Here is a 22,611-nt window from a genome sequence, read left to right as displayed (position 1 = left end):
TCCCCCACCAAACTCCGAGGAGCCTTTGGGACCATGCACCAGCTCGGAGTGGTAATCGGAATCCTCATCGCCCAGGTAGGTCACTACATCCCCAGGAGCCAGATTCACAACCTCATCTCAGAGGGATAACTCCACTTTAACCCGAGTGGGTGAACTTTCGTCTCCGAGACCCCCTCCTAACTCCCGTCTCCCTCTCTCCCAGACTGCAGACTCTCTAACCCTAACCCGTCTCTCTCCCAGACTGCAGACTCTCTAACCCTAACCGGTCTCTCTCTCTCTCCCTCTCAGACTGCAGACTCTCTAACCCTAACCCGTCTCTCTCCAGAACTGCAGAGTCTCTAACTCTAACCCATCTCCCTCTCTCCCAGACTGCAGAATCTCTAACCCTAACCCGTCTCTCTCTCTGTCTCAGACTGCAGACTCGGTAACCCAACCCATCTCTCTCTCTCCCAGTCTGCAGACTCTCTAACCCTAACCCGTCTCTCAGACTGCAGACTCTCTAACCCTAACCCATCTCCCTCTCTCTCAGACTGCAGATTCTCTAACCCTAACCCGTCTCCCTCTCTCTCAGACTGCAGACTATCTAATCCTAACCCGTCTCTCTCAGACTGCAGACTCTCTAACCCTAAACTGTCTCTCTCCCTCTCTCCCAGACTGCAGACTCTCTAACCCTAACCGGTCTCTCTCTCTCTCTCTCAGACTGCAGACTCTCTAACCCTAACCGGTCTCTCTCTCTCTCTCTCTCAGACTGCAGACTCTCTAACCCTAACCCGTCTCTCTCCAGAACTGCAGAGTCTCTAACTCTAACCCATCTCCCTCTCTCCCAGACTGCAGAATCTCTAACCCTAACCCGTCTCTCTCTCTGTCTCAGACTGCAGACTCTGTAACCCAACCCATCTCTCTCTCTCCCAGTCTGCAGACTCTCTAACCCTAACCCGTCTCTCAGACTGCAGACTCTCTAACCCTAACCCATCTCCCTCTCTCTCAGACTGCAGATTCTCTAACCCTAACCCGTCTCCCTCTCTCTCAGACTGCAGACTATCTAATCCTAACCCGTCTCTCTCAGACTGCAGACTCTCTAACCCTAAACCGTCTCTCTCCCTCTCTCCCAGACTGCAGACTCTCTAACCCTAACCGGTCTCTCTCTCTCTCTCTCAGACTGCAGACTCTCTAACCCTAACCGGTCTCTCTCTCTCTCTCTCTCAGACTGCAGACTCTCTAACCCTAACCCGTCTCTCTCCAGAACTGCAGAGTCTCTAACTCTAATCCATCTCCCTCTCTCCCAGACTGCAGAATCTCTAACCCTAACCCGTCTCTCTCTCTGTCTCAGACTGCAGACTCTGTAACCCAACCCATCTCTCTCTCTCCCAGTCTGCAGACTCTCTAACCCTAACCCGTCTCTCTCTCAGACTGCAGACTCTCTAACCCTAACCCATCTCCCTCTCTCTCAGACTGCAGATTCTCTAACCCTAACCCGTCTCCCTCTCTCTCAGACTGCAGACTATCTAATCCTAACCCGTCTCTCTCAGACTGCAGACTCTCTAACCCTAAACCGTCTCTCTCCCTCTCTCCCAGACTGCAGACTCTCTAACCCTAACCGGTCTCTCTCTCTCTCTCTCTCAGACTGCAGACTCTCTAACCCTAACCGGTCTCTCTCTCTCTCTCTCTCAGACTGCAGACTCTCTAACCCTAACCCGTCTCTCTCCAGAACTGCAGAGTCTCTAACTCTAATCCATCTCCCTCTCTCCCAGACTGCAGAATCTCTAACCCTAACCCGTCTCTCTCTCTGTCTCAGACTGCAGACTCTGTAACCCAACCCATCTCTCTCTCTCCCAGTCTGCAGACTCTCTAACCCTAACCCGTCTCTCTCTCAGACTGCAGACTCTCTAACCCTAACCCATCTCCCTCTCTCTCAGACTGCAGACTCTCTAATCCTAACCCGTCTCTCTCAGACTGCAGACTCTCTAACCCTAAACCGTCTCTCTCCCTCTCTCTCAGACTGCAGACTCTCTAACCCTAAACCGTCTCTGTCCCTCTCTCTCAGACTGCAGACTCTCTAACCCTAACCCGTCTCTCTCTCAGACTGCAGACTCTCTAACCCTAACCCGTCTCCCTCTCTCTCAGACTGCAGACTCTCTAACCCTAACCCGTCCACCTCTCTCCCAGACTGCAGACTCTCTAACCCTAACACGTCTCCCTCTCTCTCAGACTGCAGACGTTCTAACCCTAACCCGTCTCCCTCTCCCTCAGACTGCAGACTCTCTAACCCTAACCCATCTCCCTCTCTCTCTCTCAGACTGCAGACTCTCTAACCCTAACCGGTCTCTCTCTCTCTCTCTCAGACTGCAGACTCTCTAACCCTAACCGGTCTCTCTCCAGAACTGCAGAGTCTCTAACTCTAACCCATCTCCCTCTCTCCCAGACTGCAGAATCTCTAACCCTAACCCGTCTCTCTCCCAGACTGCAGACTCTCTAACCCTAACCGGTCTCTCTCTCTCTCCCTCTCAGACTGCAGACTCTCTAACCCTAACCCGTCTCTATCCAGAACTGCAGAGTCTCTAACTCTAACCCATCTCCCTCTCTCCCAGACTGCAGAATCTCTAACCCTAACCCGTCTCTCTCTCTGTCTCAGACTGCAGACTCGGTAACCCAACCCATCTCTCTCTCTCCCAGTCTGCAGACTCTCTAACCCTAACCCGTCTCTCAGACTGCAGACTCTCTAACCCTAACCCATCTCCCTCTCTCTCAGACTGCAGATTCTCTAACCCTAACCCGTCTCCCTCTCTCTCAGACTGCAGACTATCTAATCCTAACCCGTCTCTCTCAGACTGCAGACTCTCTAACCCTAAACTGTCTCTCTCCCTCTCTCCCAGACTGCAGACTCTCTAACCCTAACCGGTCTCTCTCTCTCTCTCTCAGACTGCAGACTCTCTAACCCTAACCGGTCTCTCTCTCTCTCTCTCTCAGACTGCAGACTCTCTAACCCTAACCCGTCTCTCTCCAGAACTGCAGAGTCTCTAACTCTAACCCATCTCCCTCTCTCCCAGACTGCAGAATCTCTAACCCTAACCCGTCTCTCTCTCTGTCTCAGACTGCAGACTCTGTAACCCAACCCATCTCTCTCTCTCCCAGTCTGCAGACTCTCTAACCCTAACCCGTCTCTCAGACTGCAGACTCTCTAACCCTAACCCATCTCCCTCTCTCTCAGACTGCAGATTCTCTAACCCTAACCCGTCTCCCTCTCTCTCAGACTGCAGACTATCTAATCCTAACCCGTCTCTCTCAGACTGCAGACTCTCTAACCCTAAACCGTCTCTCTCCCTCTCTCCCAGACTGCAGACTCTCTAACCCTAACCGGTCTCTCTCTCTCTCTCTCAGACTGCAGACTCTCTAACCCTAACCGGTCTCTCTCTCTCTCTCTCTCTCAGACTGCAGACTCTCTAACCCTAACCCGTCTCTCTCCAGAACTGCAGAGTCTCTAACTCTAATCCATCTCCCTCTCTCCCAGACTGCAGAATCTCTAACCCTAACCCGTCTCTCTCTCTGTCTCAGACTGCAGACTCTGTAACCCAACCCATCTCTCTCTCTCCCAGTCTGCAGACTCTCTAACCCTAACCCGTCTCTCTCTCAGACTGCAGACTCTCTAACCCTAACCCATCTCCCTCTCTCTCAGACTGCAGATTCTCTAACCCTAACCCGTCTCCCTCTCTCTCAGACTGCAGACTATCTAATCCTAACCCGTCTCTCTCAGACTGCAGACTCTCTAACCCTAAACCGTCTCTCTCCCTCTCTCCCAGACTGCAGACTCTCTAACCCTAACCGGTCTCTCTCTCTCTCTCTCTCAGACTGCAGACTCTCTAACCCTAACCGGTCTCTCTCTCTCTCTCTCTCAGACTGCAGACTCTCTAACCCTAACCCGTCTCTCTCCAGAACTGCAGAGTCTCTAACTCTAATCCATCTCCCTCTCTCCCAGACTGCAGAATCTCTAACCCTAACCCGTCTCTCTCTCTGTCTCAGACTGCAGACTCTGTAACCCAACCCATCTCTCTCTCTCCCAGTCTGCAGACTCTCTAACCCTAACCCGTCTCTCTCTCAGACTGCAGACTCTCTAACCCTAACCCATCTCCCTCTCTCTCAGACTGCAGACTCTCTAATCCTAACCCGTCTCTCTCAGACTGCAGACTCTCTAACCCTAAACCGTCTCTCTCCCTCTCTCTCAGACTGCAGACTCTCTAACCCTAAACCGTCTCTGTCCCTCTCTCTCAGACTGCAGACTCTCTAACCCTAACCCGTCTCTCTCTCAGACTGCAGACTCTCTAACCCTAACCCGTCTCCCTCTCTCTCAGACTGCAGACTCTCTAACCCTAACCCGTCCACCTCTCTCCCAGACTGCAGACTCTCTAACCCTAACACGTCTCCCTCTCTCTCAGACTGCAGACGTTCTAACCCTAACCCGTCTCCCTCTCCCTCAGACTGCAGACTCTCTAACCCTAACCCATCTCCCTCTCTCTCTCTCAGACTGCAGACTCTCTAACCCTAACCGGTCTCTCTCTCTCTCTCTCAGACTGCAGACTCTCTAACCCTAACCGGTCTCTCTCCAGAACTGCAGAGTCTCTAACTCTAACCCATCTCCCTCTCTCCCAGACTGCAGAATCTCTAACCCTAACCCGTCTCTCTCTCTGTCTCAGACTGCAGACTCTGTAACCCAACCCATCTCTCTCTCTCCCAGTCTGCAGACTCTCTAACCCTAACCCGTCTCTCTCTCAGACTGCAGACTCTCTAACCCTAACCCATCTCCTTCTCTCTCAGACTGCAGACTCTCTAATCCTAACCCGTCTCTCTCAGACTGCAGACTCTCTAACCCTAAACCATCTCTCTCCCTCTCTCTCAGACTGCAGACTCTCTAACCCTAAACCGTCTCTCTCCCTCTCTCTCAGACTGCAGACTCTCTAACCCTAACCCGTCTCTCTCTCAGACTGCAGACTCTCTAACCCTAACACGTCTCCCTCTCTCTCAGACTGCAGACGTTCTAACCCTAAACCGTCTCCCTCTCTCCCAGACTGCAGACTCTCTAACCCTAACCCGTCTCCCTCTCCCTCAGACTGCAGACTCTCTAACCCTAACCCATCTCCCTCTCCCTCTCTCAGACTGCAGACTCTCTAACCCTAACCCATCTCCCTCTCTCTCTCTCTCAGACTGCAGACTCTCTAACGCTAACCCGTCTCCCTCTCTCTCAGACTGCAGACTCTCTAACCCTAACCCGTCCCTCTCCCAGACTGCAGACTCTCTAACCCTAACCCGTCTCACTGTCAGACTGCAGATTCTCTAACCCTAACCCATCTCCCTCTCACTCAGACTGCAGACTCTCTAACCCTAACCCATCTCCCTCTCTCTCTCTCAGACTGCAGACTCTCTAACACTAACACGTCTCTCTCTCTCCCAGACTGCAGACTCTCTAACCCTAACCCAACTCCCTCTCTCTCAGACTGCAGACTCTCTAACCCTAACCCGTCTCTCTCTCTCTCAGACTGCAGACTCTCTAACCCTAACCCGTATCTCTCCCATACTGCAGACTCTCTAACTCTAACCCGTCTCTCTCTCTCTCCCAGACAGCAGACTCTCTAACCCAAACCCTTCTCTCTCTCTCTCCGACTGTAGACTCTCTAACAGTATCCCGCCTCTCTCTCTCCCAGACTGCAGACGCTCTAACCCTAACCGCTCTCCCTCTCTCTCAGACTGCAGGCTCTCTAACCCTAACCTGTCTCTCTCTCTCCCAGACTGCAGACTCTCTAACCCTAACCCGTCTCCCTCTGTCTCTCAGACTGAAGACTCTCTAACCCTAACCCATCTCTCTCTCTCCCAGACTGCAGACTCTCTAACCCTAACCCATCTCTCTCTCTCTCAGACTGCAGACTCTCTAACCTATCCCGTCTCCCTTATCTCTCAGACTGCAGACTCTCTAACCCTAACCCGTCTCACCCTCTCTCTCAGACTGCAGAAACTCTAACCCAACCCGTCTCTCCCTCTCTCCCAGACTGCAGACTCTCTAACCCTAACCCGTCTCTTTCTCAGACTGCGATTCTCTAACCCTAACCCGTCTCCCTCTCTCTCAGACTGCAGACTCTCTAACCCTAGCCTGTCTCCCTCTCTCTCAGACTGAATACTCGCTAACCATAACCCACTCTCCCTCTCTCTCAGACTGCAGACTCTCTAACCCTAACCCATCTCCCTCTCTCTTGGACTGCGGACTCTCTAACCCTAACCCGTCTCTCTCTCAGACTGCAGACTCTCTAACCATAACCCATCTCTCTCTCAGACTGCAGACTCGCTAACCCTAATCCGTCTCCCTCTCTCTCAGACTGCAGAATCTCTAACCCTAACCCGTCTTTCCCTCTCTCTAAGACTGCAGACTCTCTAACCCTAACCCGTCTCTCTCTCTCTCAGACTGCAGACTCTCTAAACCAAAACCGTCTCCCTCTCTCTCAGACTGCAGAATCTCTAACCCTAACCCGTCTCTCCCTCTCTCTCAGACTGCAGACTCTCTAACCCTAACCCGTCTCTCTCTCTCAGACTGCAGACTCTCTAAACCTAAACCGTCTCTCTCTCTCTCAGACTGCAGACTCTCTAACCCTAACCCGTCTCCCTCTCTCTCAGACTGCAGACTCTCTAACCCTAACCCGTCTCCCTCTCTCTCAGACTGCAGACTCTCTAACCCTAATCCGTCTCTCTCTCTCTCAGACTGCAGACTCTCTAACCCTAACCCGTCTCTCTCTCTCTCAGACTGCACACTCTCTAACCCTAACCCGTATCTCTCCCACACTGCAGACTTTCTAACTCTAACCCGTCTCTCTCTCTCTCAGACTGCAGGCTCTCTAACCCTAACCCGTCTCTCTCTCTCCCAGACTGCAGACTCTCTAACCCTAACCCGTCTCCCTCTCTTTCAGACTGCAGACTCTCTAACCCTAACCCGTCTCCCTCTCTCTCAGACTGCAGACTCTCTAACCCTAACCCGTCTCCCTCTCTCTCAGACTGCAGACTCTCAAACCCTAACCCGTCTCTCTCTCTCTCTGACTGCAGACTCTCTAACCCTAACCCGTCTCCCTCTCTATCAGAATGCAGACTCTCTAACCCTAACCCGTCTTTCTCTCTCCCAGACTGCAGACTCTCTAACCCTAACCCGTCTCCCTCTCTCTCAGACTGCAGACTCTCTAACCCTAACCCATCTCCCTCCCTCCCAGACTGCAGATTCTCAAACCCTAACCCGTCTCCATCTCTCCCAGACTGCAGACTGTCTTACCCTAATCCGTCTCCCTCTCTCTCAGACTGCAGACTCTCTACCCCTAACCCCTCTCCCTCTCTCCCAGACTGCAGACTCTCTAACCCTAACCCATCTCTCTCTCTCCGAGACTGCAGACTCTCTAACCCTAACCCGTCTCACTCTCTCTCAGACTGCAGACTCTCTAACCCTAACCCGTCTCTCTCTCTCTCAGACTGCAGTCTCTCTAACCCTAACCCGTATCTCTCTCTCTCAGACTACAGACTCCCTAACCCTAACCCGTCTCTCTCTCTCTTAGAATACAGACTCTCTAACCCTAACCCTTCTCTCTCTCTCCCAGACAGCAGACTCTCTAACCTAACCCGTCTCTCTCTCTCTCAGACAGCAGACTCTCTAACCCTAACACATCTCTCTCTCTCTCTCTCTCAGACTTCAGACTCTCTAACCCTAAGTCATCTCCCTCTCTCTCAGACTGCAGACTCTCTAACCCTAACCCGTCTCCCTCTCTCTCAGACTGCAGACTCTCTAACCCTAACCCGTCTCCCTCTCTCTCAGACTGCAGACTATCTAACCCTAACCCATCTCCCTCTCTCCCAGACTGCAGACTCTCTAACCCTAACCCGTATCTGTCTCTCTCAGACTGCACACTCGCTAACCCTAACCCGTATCTCTCCCACACTGCAGACTTTCTAACTCTAACCCGTCTCTCTCTCTCTCAGACTGCAGGCTCTCTAACCCTAACCCGTCTCACTCTCTCCCAGACTGCAGGCTCTCTAACCTGAACGCGTCTCCCTCTCTCCCAGAATGCAGACTCTCTGACCCTTACCCGTCTCCCTCTCTCTCAGACTGCAGACTCTGTAACCCTAACCGTCTCCCTCCCTCTCTCTCAGACTTCAGACTCTCTAACTCTAACCCGTGTCCCTCTCTCTTTCTCAAACTGCGGACTCTCTAACCCTAACCCGTCTCCCTCTCTCTCAGACTGCATACTCGCTAACCCTAACCTGTCTCTCCCTCTCTCTCAGACTGCAGACTCTCTCACCCTAACACAACCCGTTTCTCTCTCAGACTGCAGACTCTCTAACCCTAACCCGTCTCTTTCTCAGACTGCAGACTCTGAAACCCTAACCCGTCTCTCTCTCGGACTGCAGACTCTCTAATCCGAACCCGTCTCTCTCTCTTTCAGACTACAGACTCTCTAACCCTAACCCGTCTCCCTCTCTCTCAGACTACAGAATCTCTAACCCTAACCCGTCTATCTCTCTCTCAGACTGCAGACTCTCTAACCCTAACTCCTCTCCCTCTCTCTCTCAGACTGCAGACTCTATAACCCTAACCCGTCTCTCTCTCTCCCAGACTGCAGACTATCTAACGCTAACCCGTATATCTCTCTCAGACTGCAGACTCTCTAACCGTAACCCGTCTCCCTCTCTCTCAGACTGCAGACCGTCTAACCGTAACCCGTCTCTCTCTCTCTCTCTCAGACTGCAGACACTCTAACCCTAACCCGTCTCCCTCTCTTTCTCTCAGACTGCAGACTCTCTTACCCTAACCCATCTCTCTCTCTCAGACTGCAGACTCTCTAACCCTAACCCCTCTCCCTCTCTAGCAGACTGCAGACTCTCTAACCCTAACCCGTCTCCCTCTCTCTCAGACTGCAGACTCTCTAACCCTAACCCGTCTCCCTCCCTCTCAGACTGCAGGCTCTCTAACCCTAACCCGTCTCTCTCTCAGACGGCAGACTCTCTAACCCTAACCCGTCTTTCTCTCTCCCAGACTGCAGACTCTCTAACCCTAACCCGTCTATCTCTCTCTGAGACTGCAGACTCCCTAACCCTATCCCGTCTCCCTCTCTCTCAGACTGCAGACTTTATAACCCTAACCCGTCTCTCTCACTCTCAGACTGCAGACTCTCAACACTAAGTCGTCTCACTCTCTCTCAGACTGCAGACTTTCTAACCCTAACCCGTCTCACTCTCTCTCAGACTGCAGACTCTCTAACCCTAACCCGTCTCTCTCTCAGACTGCAGACTCTCTAATCCTAACCCGTCTCTCTCTCCCTCTCTCCCAGACTGCAGACTCTCTAACCTAACCCTTCTCACTCACTCCCAGACTGCAGATTCTCTAACACTAAGTCGTTTCACTCTCTCTCAGACTGCAGACTCTCTAACCCTAACCCATCTCACTCTCTCTCAGACTGCAGACTCTCTAACCCTAACCCGTCTCCCTCTCTCTCTCTCTCAGACTGCAGACTCTCTAACCCCCTAGTCCGAACCCCTCTCCCTCTCTCAGACTGCAGTGTCTCTAACCCTATCCCGTCTCCCTCACTGTCAGACTGCAGTCTCTCTAAACCTAACCCTTCTCCCTCTCTCTCAGATTGCAGACTCTTTAACCCTAACCCGTCTCTCTCTCTCTGACTGCAGATTCTCTAATCCTAACCCGTCTCTCTCTCTCTCTCTCTCAGACTGCAGACTCTGTAACCCTAACCCGTCTCTCTCACTCCCAGACTGCAGATTCTTTAACACTAAGTCGTCTCACACTCTCTCAGACTGCAGACTCTCTAACCCTAACCCGTCTCACTCTCTCTCAGACTGCAGACTCTCTAACCCTAACCCGTCTCCCTCTCTCTCTCTCAGACTGCAGACTCTCTAACCCCCTAGACCTAACCCGTCTTCCTCTCGCAGACTGCAGAGTCTCTAACCCTAACCCGTCTCCCTCACTCTCAGACTGCAGACTCTCTAAACCTAACCCGTCTCTCTCTCTCTCCCAGACTGCAGAATCTCTAATCCTAACCCGTCTCTCTCTCTCTCAGACTGCAGACTCTCTTAACCTAACCCTTCTCCCTCTCTCTCAGACTGCAGACTCTCTAACCCTAACCCGTCTCCCACTCTCTCAGACTGTAGACTCTCATTCCCTAACCCGTCTCTCTCTCAGACTGCAGAGTCTCTAATCCTAACCCGTCTCTCTCTCTCACAGACTGCAGACTCTCTAACCCTAAATCGTCTCCCTCTCTCTCAGACTACAGAATCTCTAAACCTAACCCGTCTCCCTCTCTTTCAGACTACAGACTCTCTAACCCTAACCCGTCTCCCTCTCTCTCAAACTGCAGACTATCTAACCCTAACCCGTCTCTCTCTCTCCCAGACTGCAGACTCTCTAACCCTAAACCGTCTCCCTCTCTCTCAGACTACAGAATCTCTTACCCTAACCCCTCTCCCTCTCTTTCAGACTACAGACTCTCTAACCCTAACCCGTCTCCCTCTCTCTCAGACTGCAGACTCTCTAACCCTAACCCGTCTCCCTCTCTCCCATGCTGCAGACTCTCTAACCCTAACCCGTCTCTCTCTCTGCCAGACTGCAGACTCTCTAACCCTAACCCTTCTCTCTCTCTCTCAGACTGCAGACTGTCTAACCCTCACACGTCTCTCTCTCTCTCTCTCTCTCAGATTGCAGACTCTCTAACGCTAACCTGTCTCTCTCTCTCTCCCAGACTTAAGACTCTCTAACCCTAAGTCGTCTCCCTCTCTATCAGACTGCAGACTCTCTAACCCTAACCCATCTCCCTCTCTCTCTCTCTCTCAGACTGCAGACTCTCTAACGCTAACCCGTCTCCCTCTCTCTCTCAGACTGCAGACTCTCTAACCTAACCCGTCTCACTCACTCCCAGACTGCAGATTCTCTAACACTAAGTCGTTTCACTCTCTCTCAGACTGCAGACTCTCTAACCCTAACCCATCTCACTCTCTCTCAGACTGCAGACTCTCTAACCCTAACCCGTCTCTCTCTCTCTCAGACTGCAGACTCTCTTAACCTAACCCTTCTCCCTCTCTCTCAGACTGCAGACTCTCTAACCCTAACCCATCTCTCTCTCAGACTGCAGACTCTCTAATCCTAACCCGTCTCTCTCTCCCTCTCTCTCAGACTGCAGACTCTCTAACCTAACCCTTCTCACTCACTCCCAGACTGCAGATTCTCTAACACTAAGTCGTTTCACTCTCTCTCAGACTGCAGACTCTCTAACCCTAACCCGTCTCCCTCTCTCTCTCTCTCAGACTGCAGACTCTCTAACCCCCTAGTCCGAACCCCTCTCCCTCTCTCAGACTGCAGAGTCTCTAACCCTATCCCGTCTCCCTCACTGTCAGACTGCAGTCTCTCTAAACCTAACCCTTCTCTCTCTCTCTCAGATTGCAGACTCTTTAACCCTAACCCGTCTCTCTCTCTCTGACTGCAGACTCTGTAACCCTAACCCGTCTCTCTCACTCCCAGACTGCAGATTCTTTAACACTAAGTCGTCTCACACTCTCTCAGACTGCAGACTCTCTAACCCTAACCCGTCTCACTCTCTCTCAGACTGCAGACTCTCTAACCCTAACCCGTCTCCCTCTCTCTCTCAGACTGCAGACTCTCTAACCCCCTAGACCTAACCCGTCTCCCTCTCGCAGACTGCAGAGTCTCTAACCCTAACCCGTCTCCCTCACTCTCAGACTGCAGACTCTCTAAACCTAACCCGTCTCTCTCTCTCCCAGACTGCAGACTCTCTAATCCTAACCCGTCTCTCTCTCTCTCAGACTGCAGACTCTCTTAACCTAACCCTTCTCCCTCTCTCTCAGACTGCAGACTCTCTAACCCTAACCTGTCTCCCACTCTCTCAGACTGTAGACTCTCATTCCCTAACCCGTCTCTCTCTCAGACTGCAGAGTCTCTAATCCTAACCCGTCTCTCTCTCTCACAGACTGCAGACTCTCTAACCCTAAATCGTCTCCCTCTCTCTCAGACTACAGAATCTCTAAACCTAACCCGTCTCCCTCTATTTCAGACTACAGACTCTCTAACCCTAACCCGTCTCCCTCTCTCTCAGACTGCAGACTCTCTAACCCTAACCCGTCTCCCTCTCTCCCATGCTGCAGACTCTCTAACCCTAACCCGTCTCTCTCTCTGCCAGACTGCAGACTCTCTAACCCTAACCCTTCTCTCTCTCTCTCAGACTGCAGACTGTCTAACCCTCACACGTCTCTCTCTCTCTCTCTCTCTCTCAGATTGCAGACACTCTAACGCTAACCTGTCTCTCTCTCTCTCCCAGACTTAAGACTCTCTAACCCTAAGTCGTCTCCCTCTCTATCAGACTGCAGACTATCTAACCCTAACCCATCTCCCTCTCTCTCTCTCTCAGACTGCAGACTCTCTAACGCTAACCCGTCTCCCTCTCTCTCTCAGACTGCAGACTCTCTAACCTAACCCGTCTCACTCACTCCCAGACTGCAGATTCTCTAACACTAAGTCGTTTCACTCTCTCTCAGACTGCAGACTCTCTAACCCTAACCCATCTCACTCTCTCTCAGACTGCAGACTCTCTAACCCTAACCCGTCTCTCTCTCTCTCAGACTGCAGACTCTCCTAACCTAACCCTTCTCTCACTCTCTCAGACTGCAGACTCTCTAACCCTAAACCGTCTCCCACTCTCTCAGACTGTAGACTCTCATTCCCTAACCCGTCTCTCTCTCAGACTGCAGAGTCTCTAATCCTAACCCGTCTCTCTCTCTCCCAGACTGCAGACTCTCTAACCCTAAACCGTCTCCATCTCTCTCAGACTACAGAATCTCTAACCCTAACCCCTCTCCCTCTCTTTCAGACTACAGACTCTCTAACCCTAACCCGTCTCCCTCTCTCTCAGACTGCAGACTCTCTAACCCTAACCCGTCTCCCTCTCTCACATACTGCAGACTCTCTAAACCTAACCCATCTCCCTCTGTCTCTCTCAGACTGCAGGCTCTCTAACCCTAACCCATCTCCCTCTCTCCCAGACGGCAGACTCTCTAACCCTAACCCGTCTCCCGCTCTCTCAGACTGCAGACTCTCTAACCCTAATCCCTCTCTCTCACTCTCTCTCAGAATACAGTCTCTCTAACACTAACCCGTCTCTCTCTCTCTCTCTCAGACTGCAGACTATCTAACCCTAAACCATCTCCCTCTCTCACAGACTGAAGACTCTCTAAACCTAACCCATCTCCCTCTCTCTCAGACTGCAGACTCTCTAACCCTAACCCGTGTCCCTCTCTCTCTCTCAGACTGCAGACTCTCTAACCCCATAGTCCTAACCCGTCTCCCTCTCTCTCAGACTGCAGACTCTCTAACCCTAGCCCGTCTCCCTCTCTCTCAGACTGAATACTCGCTAACCATAACCTGTCTCTCCCTCTCTCTCAGACTGCAGACTCTCTAACCCTAACCCGTCTCTCTCTCAGACTGCAGACTCTCTAACCCTAACCCGTCTCTCTCTCTCAGACTGCAGACTCTCTAACCATAACCCATTCTCTCTCAGACTGCAGACTGTCTAACCCTTACCCATCTCCCTGTCAGACTGCAGACTCTCTAAACCTAACCCGTCTCCCTCTATCTCAGACTGCAGACTCTCTAACCCTAATCCGTCTCCCTCTCTCTCAGACTGCAGAATCTCTAACCCTAACCCGTCTCTCCCTCTCTCTCAGACTGCAGAATCTCTAAACCTAAACCGTCTCTCTCTCTCTCAGACTGCAGACTCTCTAACCATAACCCGTCTCCCTCTCTCTTAGACTGCAGACTCTCTAACTCTAACCCGTCTCTCTCTCTCCCAGACTGCAGACTCTCTAACCCTAACCTTTCTCTCTCTCTCTCCGACTGCAGACTCTCTAACCCTATCCCGCCTCTCTCTCTCCCAGACTGCAGACCCTCTAACCCTAACCCCACTCCCTCTCTCTCAGACTGCAGGCTCTCTAACCCTAACCCGTCTCCCTCTCTCTCAGACTGCAGACTCTCTAACCCTAACCCGTCTCCCTCTCTCTCAGACTGCAGACTCTCTAATCCTAACCCGTCTCCCTATCTAGCTCCCAGACTGCAGACTCTCTAACCCTAACCCGTATCTCCCTAGCTCAGACTGCAGACTCTCTAACCCTAACCCGTCTCTCTCTCTCTCAGACTGCAGACTCTCTAACCCTAACCCGTATCTCTCTCAGACTGCAGACTGTCTAAGACTAAGCCGTCTCTCTCTCTCCCAGACTGCAGACTCTCTAACTCTAACCTGTCTCCCTCTCTCCCATACTGCAGACTCTCTAACCCTAACCCATCTCCCTCTCTCCCAGACTGCAGACTCTTTAATCCTAACCCGTCTTCCTCTCTCTCAGACTGCAGACTCTCTAACCCTAATCCGTCTCTCTCTCTCTCTCAGACTACAGACTCTCTAACACTAACCCGTCTCTCCCTCTCAGACGGCAGACTCTCTAACCCTAACCCGTCTCCCTCTCTCTCAGACTGCAGACTCTCTAACCCTAACCCGTCTTCCTCTCTCTCAGACTGCAGGCTCCCTCACACTTAACTGTCTCCCTCTCTTTCAGACTGCAGACTCTCTAACCCTAACCCGTCTCTCTCTCTCAGACTGCAGACTCTCTAATCCTAACCCGTCTCTCTCTCCCTCTCTCTCAGACTGCAGACTCTCTAACCTAACCCGTCTCACTCACTCCCAGACTGCAGATTCTCTAACACTAAGTCGTCTCACACTCTCTCAGACTGCAGACTCTCTTAACCTAACCCTTCTCACTCTCTCTCAGACCGCAGACTCTCTAACCCTAACCCATCTCCCACTCTCTCAGACTGTAGACTCTCATTCCCTAACCCCCCTCTCTCTCAGACTGCAGAGTTTCTAATCCTAACCCGTCTCTCTCTCTCACAGACTGCAGACTCTCTAACCCTAAATCGTCTCCCTCTCTCTCAGACTACAGAATCTCTAACCCTAACCCGTCTCCCTCTCTTTCAGACTACAGACTCTCTAACACTAACCCGTCTCCCTCTCTCCCAGACTGCAGACTCTCTAACCCTAAACCGTCTCCCTCTCTCTCAGACTACAGAATCTCTTACCCTAACCCCTCTCCCTCTCTTTCAGACTACAGGCTCTCTAACCCTAACCCGTCTCCCTCTCTCTCAGACTGCAGACTCTCTAACCCTAACCCGTCTCTCTCTCTCTCAGACTGCAGACTGTCTAACCCTCACACGTCTCTCTCTCTCTCTCTCTCTCGCAGATTGCAGACTCTCTAACGCTAACCTGTCTCTCTCTCTCTCCCAGACTTAAGACTCTCTAACCCTAAGTCGTCTCCCTCTCTATCAGACTGCAGACCCTCTAACCCTGACACGTCTCCCTCTCTCTCTCAGACTGCAGACTCTCTAACCCTTTAGACCTAACCCGTCTCCCTCTCTCAGACTGCAGACTCTCTAACCCTAACCCGTCTCCCTCTCTCTCAGACTGCAGACTCTCTAACCCTAACGCCTCTCCCTCTCTTTCAGACTGCAGACTCTCTCACCCTAACCCGTCTCTCTCTCAGACTGCAGACTCTCTAACCCTAACCCGTCTCTCTCTCAGACTGCAGACTCTCTAACCATAACCCATCTCTATCTCAGACTGCAGACTGTCTAACCCTTACCCATCTCCCTGTCAGACTGCAGACTCTCTAAACCTAACCCGTCTCCCTCTATCTCAGACTGCAGACTCTCTAACCCTAATCCGTCTCCCTCTCTCTCAGACTGCAGAATCTCTAACCCTAACCCGTCTCTCCCTCTCTCTCAGACTGCAGACTCTCTAAACCTAAACCGTCTCTCTCTCTCTCAGACTGCAGACTCTCTAACCATAACCCGTCTCCCTCTCTCTTAGACTGCAGACTCTCTAACTCTAACCCGTCTCTCTCTCTCCTAGACTGCAGACTCTCTAATCCTAAACCATCTCTGTCTCTCCCAGACTGCAGACTCTCTAACCCTAACCCTTCTCTCTCTCTCTCCGACTGCAGACTCTCTAACCCTATCCCGCCTCTCTCTCTCCCAGACTGCAGACCCTCTAACCCTAACCCCACTCCCTCTCTCTCAGACTGCAGGCTCTCTAACCCTAACCCGTCTCCCTCTCTCAGACTGCAGACTCTCTAACCCTAACCCGTATCTCCCTAGCTCAGACTGCAGACACTCTAACCCTAACCCGTCTCTCTCTCTCTCAGACTGCAGACTCTCTAACCCTAACCTGTATCTCTCTCAGACTGCAGACTGTCTAAGACTAAGCCGTCTCTCTCTCTCCCAGACTGCAGACTCTCTAACTCTAACCCGTCTCCCTCTCTCCCATACTGCAGACTCTCTAACCCTAACCCATCTCCCTCTCTCCCAGACTGCAGACTCTCTAATCCTAACCCGTCTCTCTCTCTCTCAGACTGCAGACTCTCTAACCCTAATCCGTCTCTCTCTCTCTCTCAGACTACAGACTCTCTAACACTAACCCGTCTCTCCCTCTCAGACGGCAGACTCTCTCACCCTAACCCGTCTCCCTCTCTCTCAGACTGCAGACTCTCTAACCCTAACCCGTCTCTCTCTCTCAGACTGCAGACTCTCTAATCCTAACCCGTCTCTCTCTCCCTCTCTCTCAGACTGCAGACTCTCTAACCTAACCCGTCTCACTCACTCCCAGACTGCAGATTCTCTAACACTAAGTCGTTTCATTCTCTCTCAGACTGCAGACTCTCTAACCCTAACCCATCTCACTCTCTCTCAGACTGCAGACTCTCTAACCCTAACCCGTCTCTCTCTCAGACTGCAGACTCTCTTAACCTAACCCTTCTCCCTCTCTCTCAGACTGCAGACTCTCTAACCCTAACCCGTCTCTCTCTCTCACAGACTGCAGACTGTCTAACCCTAAATCGTCTCCCTCTCTCTCAGACTACAGAATCTCTAACCCTAACCCATCTCCCTCTCTTTCAGACTACGGACTCTCTAACGCTAACCCGTCTCCCTCTCTCTCAAACTGCAGACTATCTAACCCTAACCCGTCTCTCTCTCTCCCAGACTGCCGACTCTCTAACCCTAAACCGTCTCCCTCTCTCTCTCAGACTACAGAATTTCTTACCCTAACCCCTCTCCCTCTTTTTCAGACTACAGACTCTCTAACCCTAACCCGTCTCCCTCTCTCTCAGACTGCAGACTCTCTAACCCTAACCCGTCTCCCTCTCTCCCATGCTGCAGACTCTCTAACCCTAACCCGTCTCTCTCTCTCCCAGACTGCACTCTCTAACCCTAACCCTTCTCTCTCTCTCTCAGACTGCAGACTGTCTAACCCTCACACGTCTCTCTCTCTCTCTCTCTCTCTCTCTCTCTCTCTCAGATTGCAGACTCTCTAACGCTAACCTGTCTCTCTCTCTCTCCCCCAGACTTAAGACTCTCTAACCCTAAGTCGTCTCCCTCTCTATCAGACTGCAGACTCTCTAACCCTAAGCCGTCTCATTCTCTCTCAGACTGCAGACCCTCTAACCCTGACACGTCTCCCTCTCTCTCTCAGACTGCAGACTCTCTAACCCTTTAGACCTAACCCGTCTCAGTCTCTCAGACTGCAGACTCTCTAACCCTAACCCGTCTCCTTCTCTCTTAGACTGCAGACTCTCTAACCCTAACGCCTCTCCCTCTCTTTCAGACTGCAGACTCTCTCACCCTAACCCGTCTCCCTCTCTCTCTCCCAGACTGGTGACTCTCTAACCCTAATGCGTCTCTCTCTCTCTTCCAGACTGCGCACTCTCTAATCCTAACCCGTCTCCCTCTCTCTCAGACTGCAGACTCCCTAACCCTAAACGGCCTCCCTCTCTCCCAGACTGCAGACTCTCTAACCCTTACCCGTCTCTCCCTCAGACTATAGACTCTCTAACCCTAAAGCGTCTCTGTCTCTCCCAGACTGCAGACTCTCTAACCCTAACCCGTCTCCCTCTCTCTCAGGCTGCAGACTCTCTAACCCTAACCCGCCTCCCTCTCTCTCAGACTGCAGAGTCTCTAACCCTAACGCGTCTCCCTATCTCTCACACTGCAGACTCTCCAACCCTAACACATCTCTCTCTCAGACTGCAGATTTTCTAACCCTAATGCATCTCTCTCTCTCCCAGACTGCAGACTCTCTAACGCTAACACGTCTCCCTCTCTCCCAGACTGCAGACTCTCTAACTCTAACCCATCTCCCTCTCTCTCTCTCAGACTGCAGACTCTCTAACTCGAATCCGTCTCTCTCTCTCTCAGACTACAGACTCTCTAACCCTAACCCGTCTCACTCTCTCTCAGACTGCAGACTCTCTAACCGTAACCCGTCTCCCTCTCGCTCTCAGACTGCAGACGCTCTAACCCTCCAGTCCTAACCCGTCTCCCTCTCTCAGGCTGCAGACTCTCTAACCCTAACCCATCTCCATCTCTCTCAGACTGCAGACTCTCTAACCCTAACCCGTCTCCCTCTCTCTCAGACTGCAGACTCTCTAACCCTAACCCCTCTCCCTCTCTCTCTCCCAGACTGCAGACTCTCTAACCCTAACCTGTTTCTCTCTCTCTCTCACACTGCAGACTCTCTAACACGAACGCCTCTCTCTCTCTCTCTCAGACTTCAGACTCTCTAACCCTAACCCGTCTCTCCCTCAGACTATAGACTCTCTAACCCTAACCCGTCTCTCTCTCTCCCAGACTGCAGACTCTCTAACCCTAACCCTTCTCCCTCTCTCTCAGACTGCAGACTCTCTAACCCTAACCCGTCTCCCACTCTCTCAGACTGTAGACTCTCATTCCCTAACCCATCTCTCTCTCTCACAGACTGCCGACTCTCTAACCCTAAACCGCCTCCCTCTCTCTCAGACTACAGAATCTCTAACCCTAACCCGTCTCCCTCTCTTTCAGACTACAGACTCTCTAACCCTAACCCGTCTCCCTCTCTCTCAGACTGCAGACTATCTAACCCTAACCCGTCTCTCTCTCTCCCAGACTGCAGACTCTCTAACCCTAAACCGTCGCCCTCTCTCTCAGACTACAGAATCTCTAACCCTAACCCCTCTCCCTCTCTTTCAGACTACAGACTCTCTAACCCTAACCCGTCTCCCTCTCTCTCAGACTGCAGACTCTCTAACCCTAACCCGTCTCTTTCTCTCTCAGACTGCAGACTCTCTAACCCTAACCCGTCTCTCTCTCTCCCAGACTGCAGACTGTCTAACCCTCACACATCTCTCTCTCTCTCTCTCTCTCAGATTGCAGACTCTCTAACCCTAACCCGTCTCCCTCTCTCTCAGGCTGCAGACTCTCTAACCCTAACCCGCCTCCCTCTCTCTCAGACTGCAGACTCTCTAACCCTAATCCGTCTCACTCTCTCTCAGACTGCAGACCCTCTAACCCTGACACGTCTCCCTCTCTCTCTCAGACTGCAGACTCTCTAACCCTTTAGACCTAACCCGTCTCCCTCTCTCAGACTGCAGACTCTCTAACCCTTACCCGTCTCCCTCTCTCTTAGACGGCAGACTCTCTAACCCTAACGCCTCTCCCTCTCTTTCAGACTGCAGACTCTCTAACCCTAACCCGTCTCCCTCTCTCTCAGACTGCAGACTCTGTAATCCTAACCCGCCTCCCTCTCTCACAGACTGCAGAGTCTCTAACCCTAACGCGTCTCCCTATCTCTCACACTGCAGACTCTCTAACCCTAACACATCTCTCTCTCAGACTTCAGACTCTCTAACCCTAACCTGTCTCTCCCTCAGATTATAGACTGTCTAACCCTAACCCTTCTCTCTCTATCCCAGACTGCAGACACTCTAACCCTAACCCGTCTCCCTCTCTCCCAGACTGCAGACTCTCTAACACTAACCCGTCTCTCTCTCTCCCAGACTGCAGACACTCTAACCCTAACCCGTCTCCCACTCTCCCAGGTTGCAGACTCTCTCACCCTAATCCATCTCCCTCTCTCTCTCTCAGACTGCAGACTCTCTAACCCTAACCCGTCTCCCTCTCTCCCAGACTGCAGACACTCTAACACTAATCCGTCTCTCTCTCTCTCTCAGAACACAGACACTCTAACCCTAACCCGTCTCTCTCTCTCTCAGACTGCAGACTCTCTAACCCTAACCCGTCTCTCTCTCAGACTGCAGACTCTCTAACGCTTACGCGTCTCTCTCTCTCCCAGACTGCAGACTCTCTAACCCTAAACCGTCTCCCTCTCTCCCAGACTGCAGACTCTCTAACCCTATCCCATCTCCCTCTCTCTCACTCAGACTGCAGATGCTCTAAACCTAACCCGTCTCCCTCTCACCCAGACTGCAGACTCTCTAATCCGAACCCGTCTCCCTCTCTCTCAGACTGCAGACTTTATAACCCTAACCCGTCTCTCTCACTCTCAGACTGCAGACTCTCAACACTAAGTCGTCTCACTCTCTCTCAGACTGCAGACTTTCTAACCCTAACCCGTCTCACTCTCTCTCAGACTGCAGACTCTCTAACCCTAACCCGTCTCCCTCTCTCTCTCTCAGACTGCAGACTCTCTAACCCCCTAGTCGTAACCCGTCTCCCTCTCTCAGACTTCAGAGTCTCTAACCCTCACCCGTCTCCCTCTCTCTCTGCCAGACTGCAGACTCTCTAACCCTAACCCGTCTCCCTCTACTCTCTAACCCTAACCCGTCTCCCTCTCTCTCAGACTGCAGACTCTCTAACAATAAGCCCTCTCTCTCTCTATCAGACTTCAGACTCTCTAACCCTAACCCGTCTCTCCCTCAGACTATAGACTCTCTAACCTTAACCCGTCTCTCTCTCTCCCAGACTGCAGACTCTCTAACACTAACCCGTCTCCGTCTCTCCCAGACTGCAGACTCTCTCACCCTAACCCATCTCCCTCTCTCTCTCTCAGACTGCAGACTGTTTAACCCTAACCCGTCTCCCTCTCTCCCAGACTGCAGACTCTCTAATCCTAACCCGTCTCCCTCTCTCTCAGAATACAGACTCTCTAACCCTAATCCGTCTATCTCTCTCTCTCTCAGAATACAGACTCTCTAACACTAACCCGTCTCTCTCTCTCTCAGACTGCAGACTATCTAACCCTAAACCATCTCCCTCTCTCACAGACTGTAGACTCTCTTACCCTAACCCGTCTCCCTCTCTCTCAGACTACAGAATCTCTAACCCTAACCCGCCTCCCTCTCTCCCAGACTGCAGACTCTCTAACCCTAACCCGTCTCCCTCTCTCTCAGACTGCAGACTCTCTAACCCTAACCCGCCTCCCTCTCTCCCAGACTGCAGACTCTCTAACCCTAACCCGTCTCCCTATCTCTTACGCTGCAGACTCTCTAATCCTAACACGTCTCTCTTTCAGACTACAGACTCTCTAACCCTAACCCGTCTCCCTCTCTCTCAAACTGCCGACTATCTAACCCTAACCCGTCTCCCTCTCTCTCAGATTGCAGACTCTCTAACCCTAACCCCTCTCCCTCTCTTTCAGACTGCAGACTCTCTAACCCTAACCCGTCTCCCTCTCTCCCAGACTGCAGACTCTCTAACCCTAACCCTTCTCTCTCTCTCTCAGACTGCAGACTGTCTAACCCTCACACGTCTCTCTCTCTCTCAGATTGCAGACTCTCTAACGCTAACCTGTCTCTCTCTCTCCCAGACTTAAGACTCTCTAACCCTAACCCGTCTCCCTCTCTCCCAGACTGCAGACTCTCTAACACTAATCCGTCTCTCTCTCTCTCTCAGAACACAGACACTCTAACCCTAACCCGTCTCTCTCTCTCTCAGACTGCAGACTCTCTAACCCTAACCCGTCTCTCTCTCAGACTGCAGACTCTCTAACGCTTACGCGTCTCTCTCTCTCCCAGACTGCAGACTCTCTAACCCTAAACCGTCTCCCTCTCTCCCAGACTGCAGACTCTCTAACCCTATCCCATCTCCCTCTCTCTCACTCAGACTGCAGACGCTCTAAACCTAACCTGTCTCCCTCTCACCCAGACTGCAGACTCTCTAATCCGAACCCGTCTCCCTCTCTCTCAGACTGCAGACTTTATAACCCTAACCCGTCTTTCTCACTCTCAGACTGCAGACTCTCAACACTAAGTCGTCTCACTCTCTCTCAGACTGCAGACTTTCTAACCCTAACCCGTCTCACTCTCTCTCAGACTGCAGACTCTCTAACCCTAACCCGTCTCCCTCTCTCTCTCTTAGACTGCAGACTCTCTAACCCCCTAGTCATAACCCGTCTCCCTCTCTCAGACTTCAGAGTCTCTAACCCTCACCCGTCTCCCTCTCTCTCTGCCAGACTGCAGACTCTCTAACCCTAACCCGTCTCCCTCTCTGTCAGACTGCAGACTCTCTAACAATAAGCCCTCTCTCTCTCTATCAGACTTCAGACCCTCTAACCCTAACCCGTCTCTCCCTCAGACTATAGACTCTCTAACCCTAACCCGTCTCTCTCTCTCCCAGACTGCAGACTCTCTAACACTAACCCGTCTCCGTCTCTCCCAGACTGCAGACTCTCTCACCCTAACCCATCTCCCTCTCTCTCTCTCAGACTG

General features: G+C 52.0%; 1 protein-coding gene across 1 annotated transcript in view; it reads left to right on the top strand.

Moving 5' to 3' along the window:
- The window catches only part of LOC121275036 (solute carrier family 2, facilitated glucose transporter member 1-like), a 110,035-nt gene that overhangs the window by 27,437 nt on the left and 59,987 nt on the right, over positions 1-22,611 (top strand). The window contains exon 3 of the mRNA XM_041182426.1: positions 1-75. This exon is cut by the window's left edge and continues 166 nt beyond it. Within this exon, the coding sequence (XP_041038360.1) occupies positions 1-75 (75 nt within the window). The remainder of the gene's footprint in view (positions 76-22,611) is intronic.

Source organism: Carcharodon carcharias, assembly GCF_017639515.1.
Source record: "Carcharodon carcharias isolate sCarCar2 chromosome 40 unlocalized genomic scaffold, sCarCar2.pri SUPER_40_unloc_4, whole genome shotgun sequence".
NCBI classification, from domain to species: Eukaryota; Metazoa; Chordata; class Chondrichthyes; order Lamniformes; family Lamnidae; genus Carcharodon; species Carcharodon carcharias.
The sequence above is the reverse complement of the archived record's forward strand: the minus strand, read 5'-3'. Positions and strand labels throughout refer to the sequence as shown.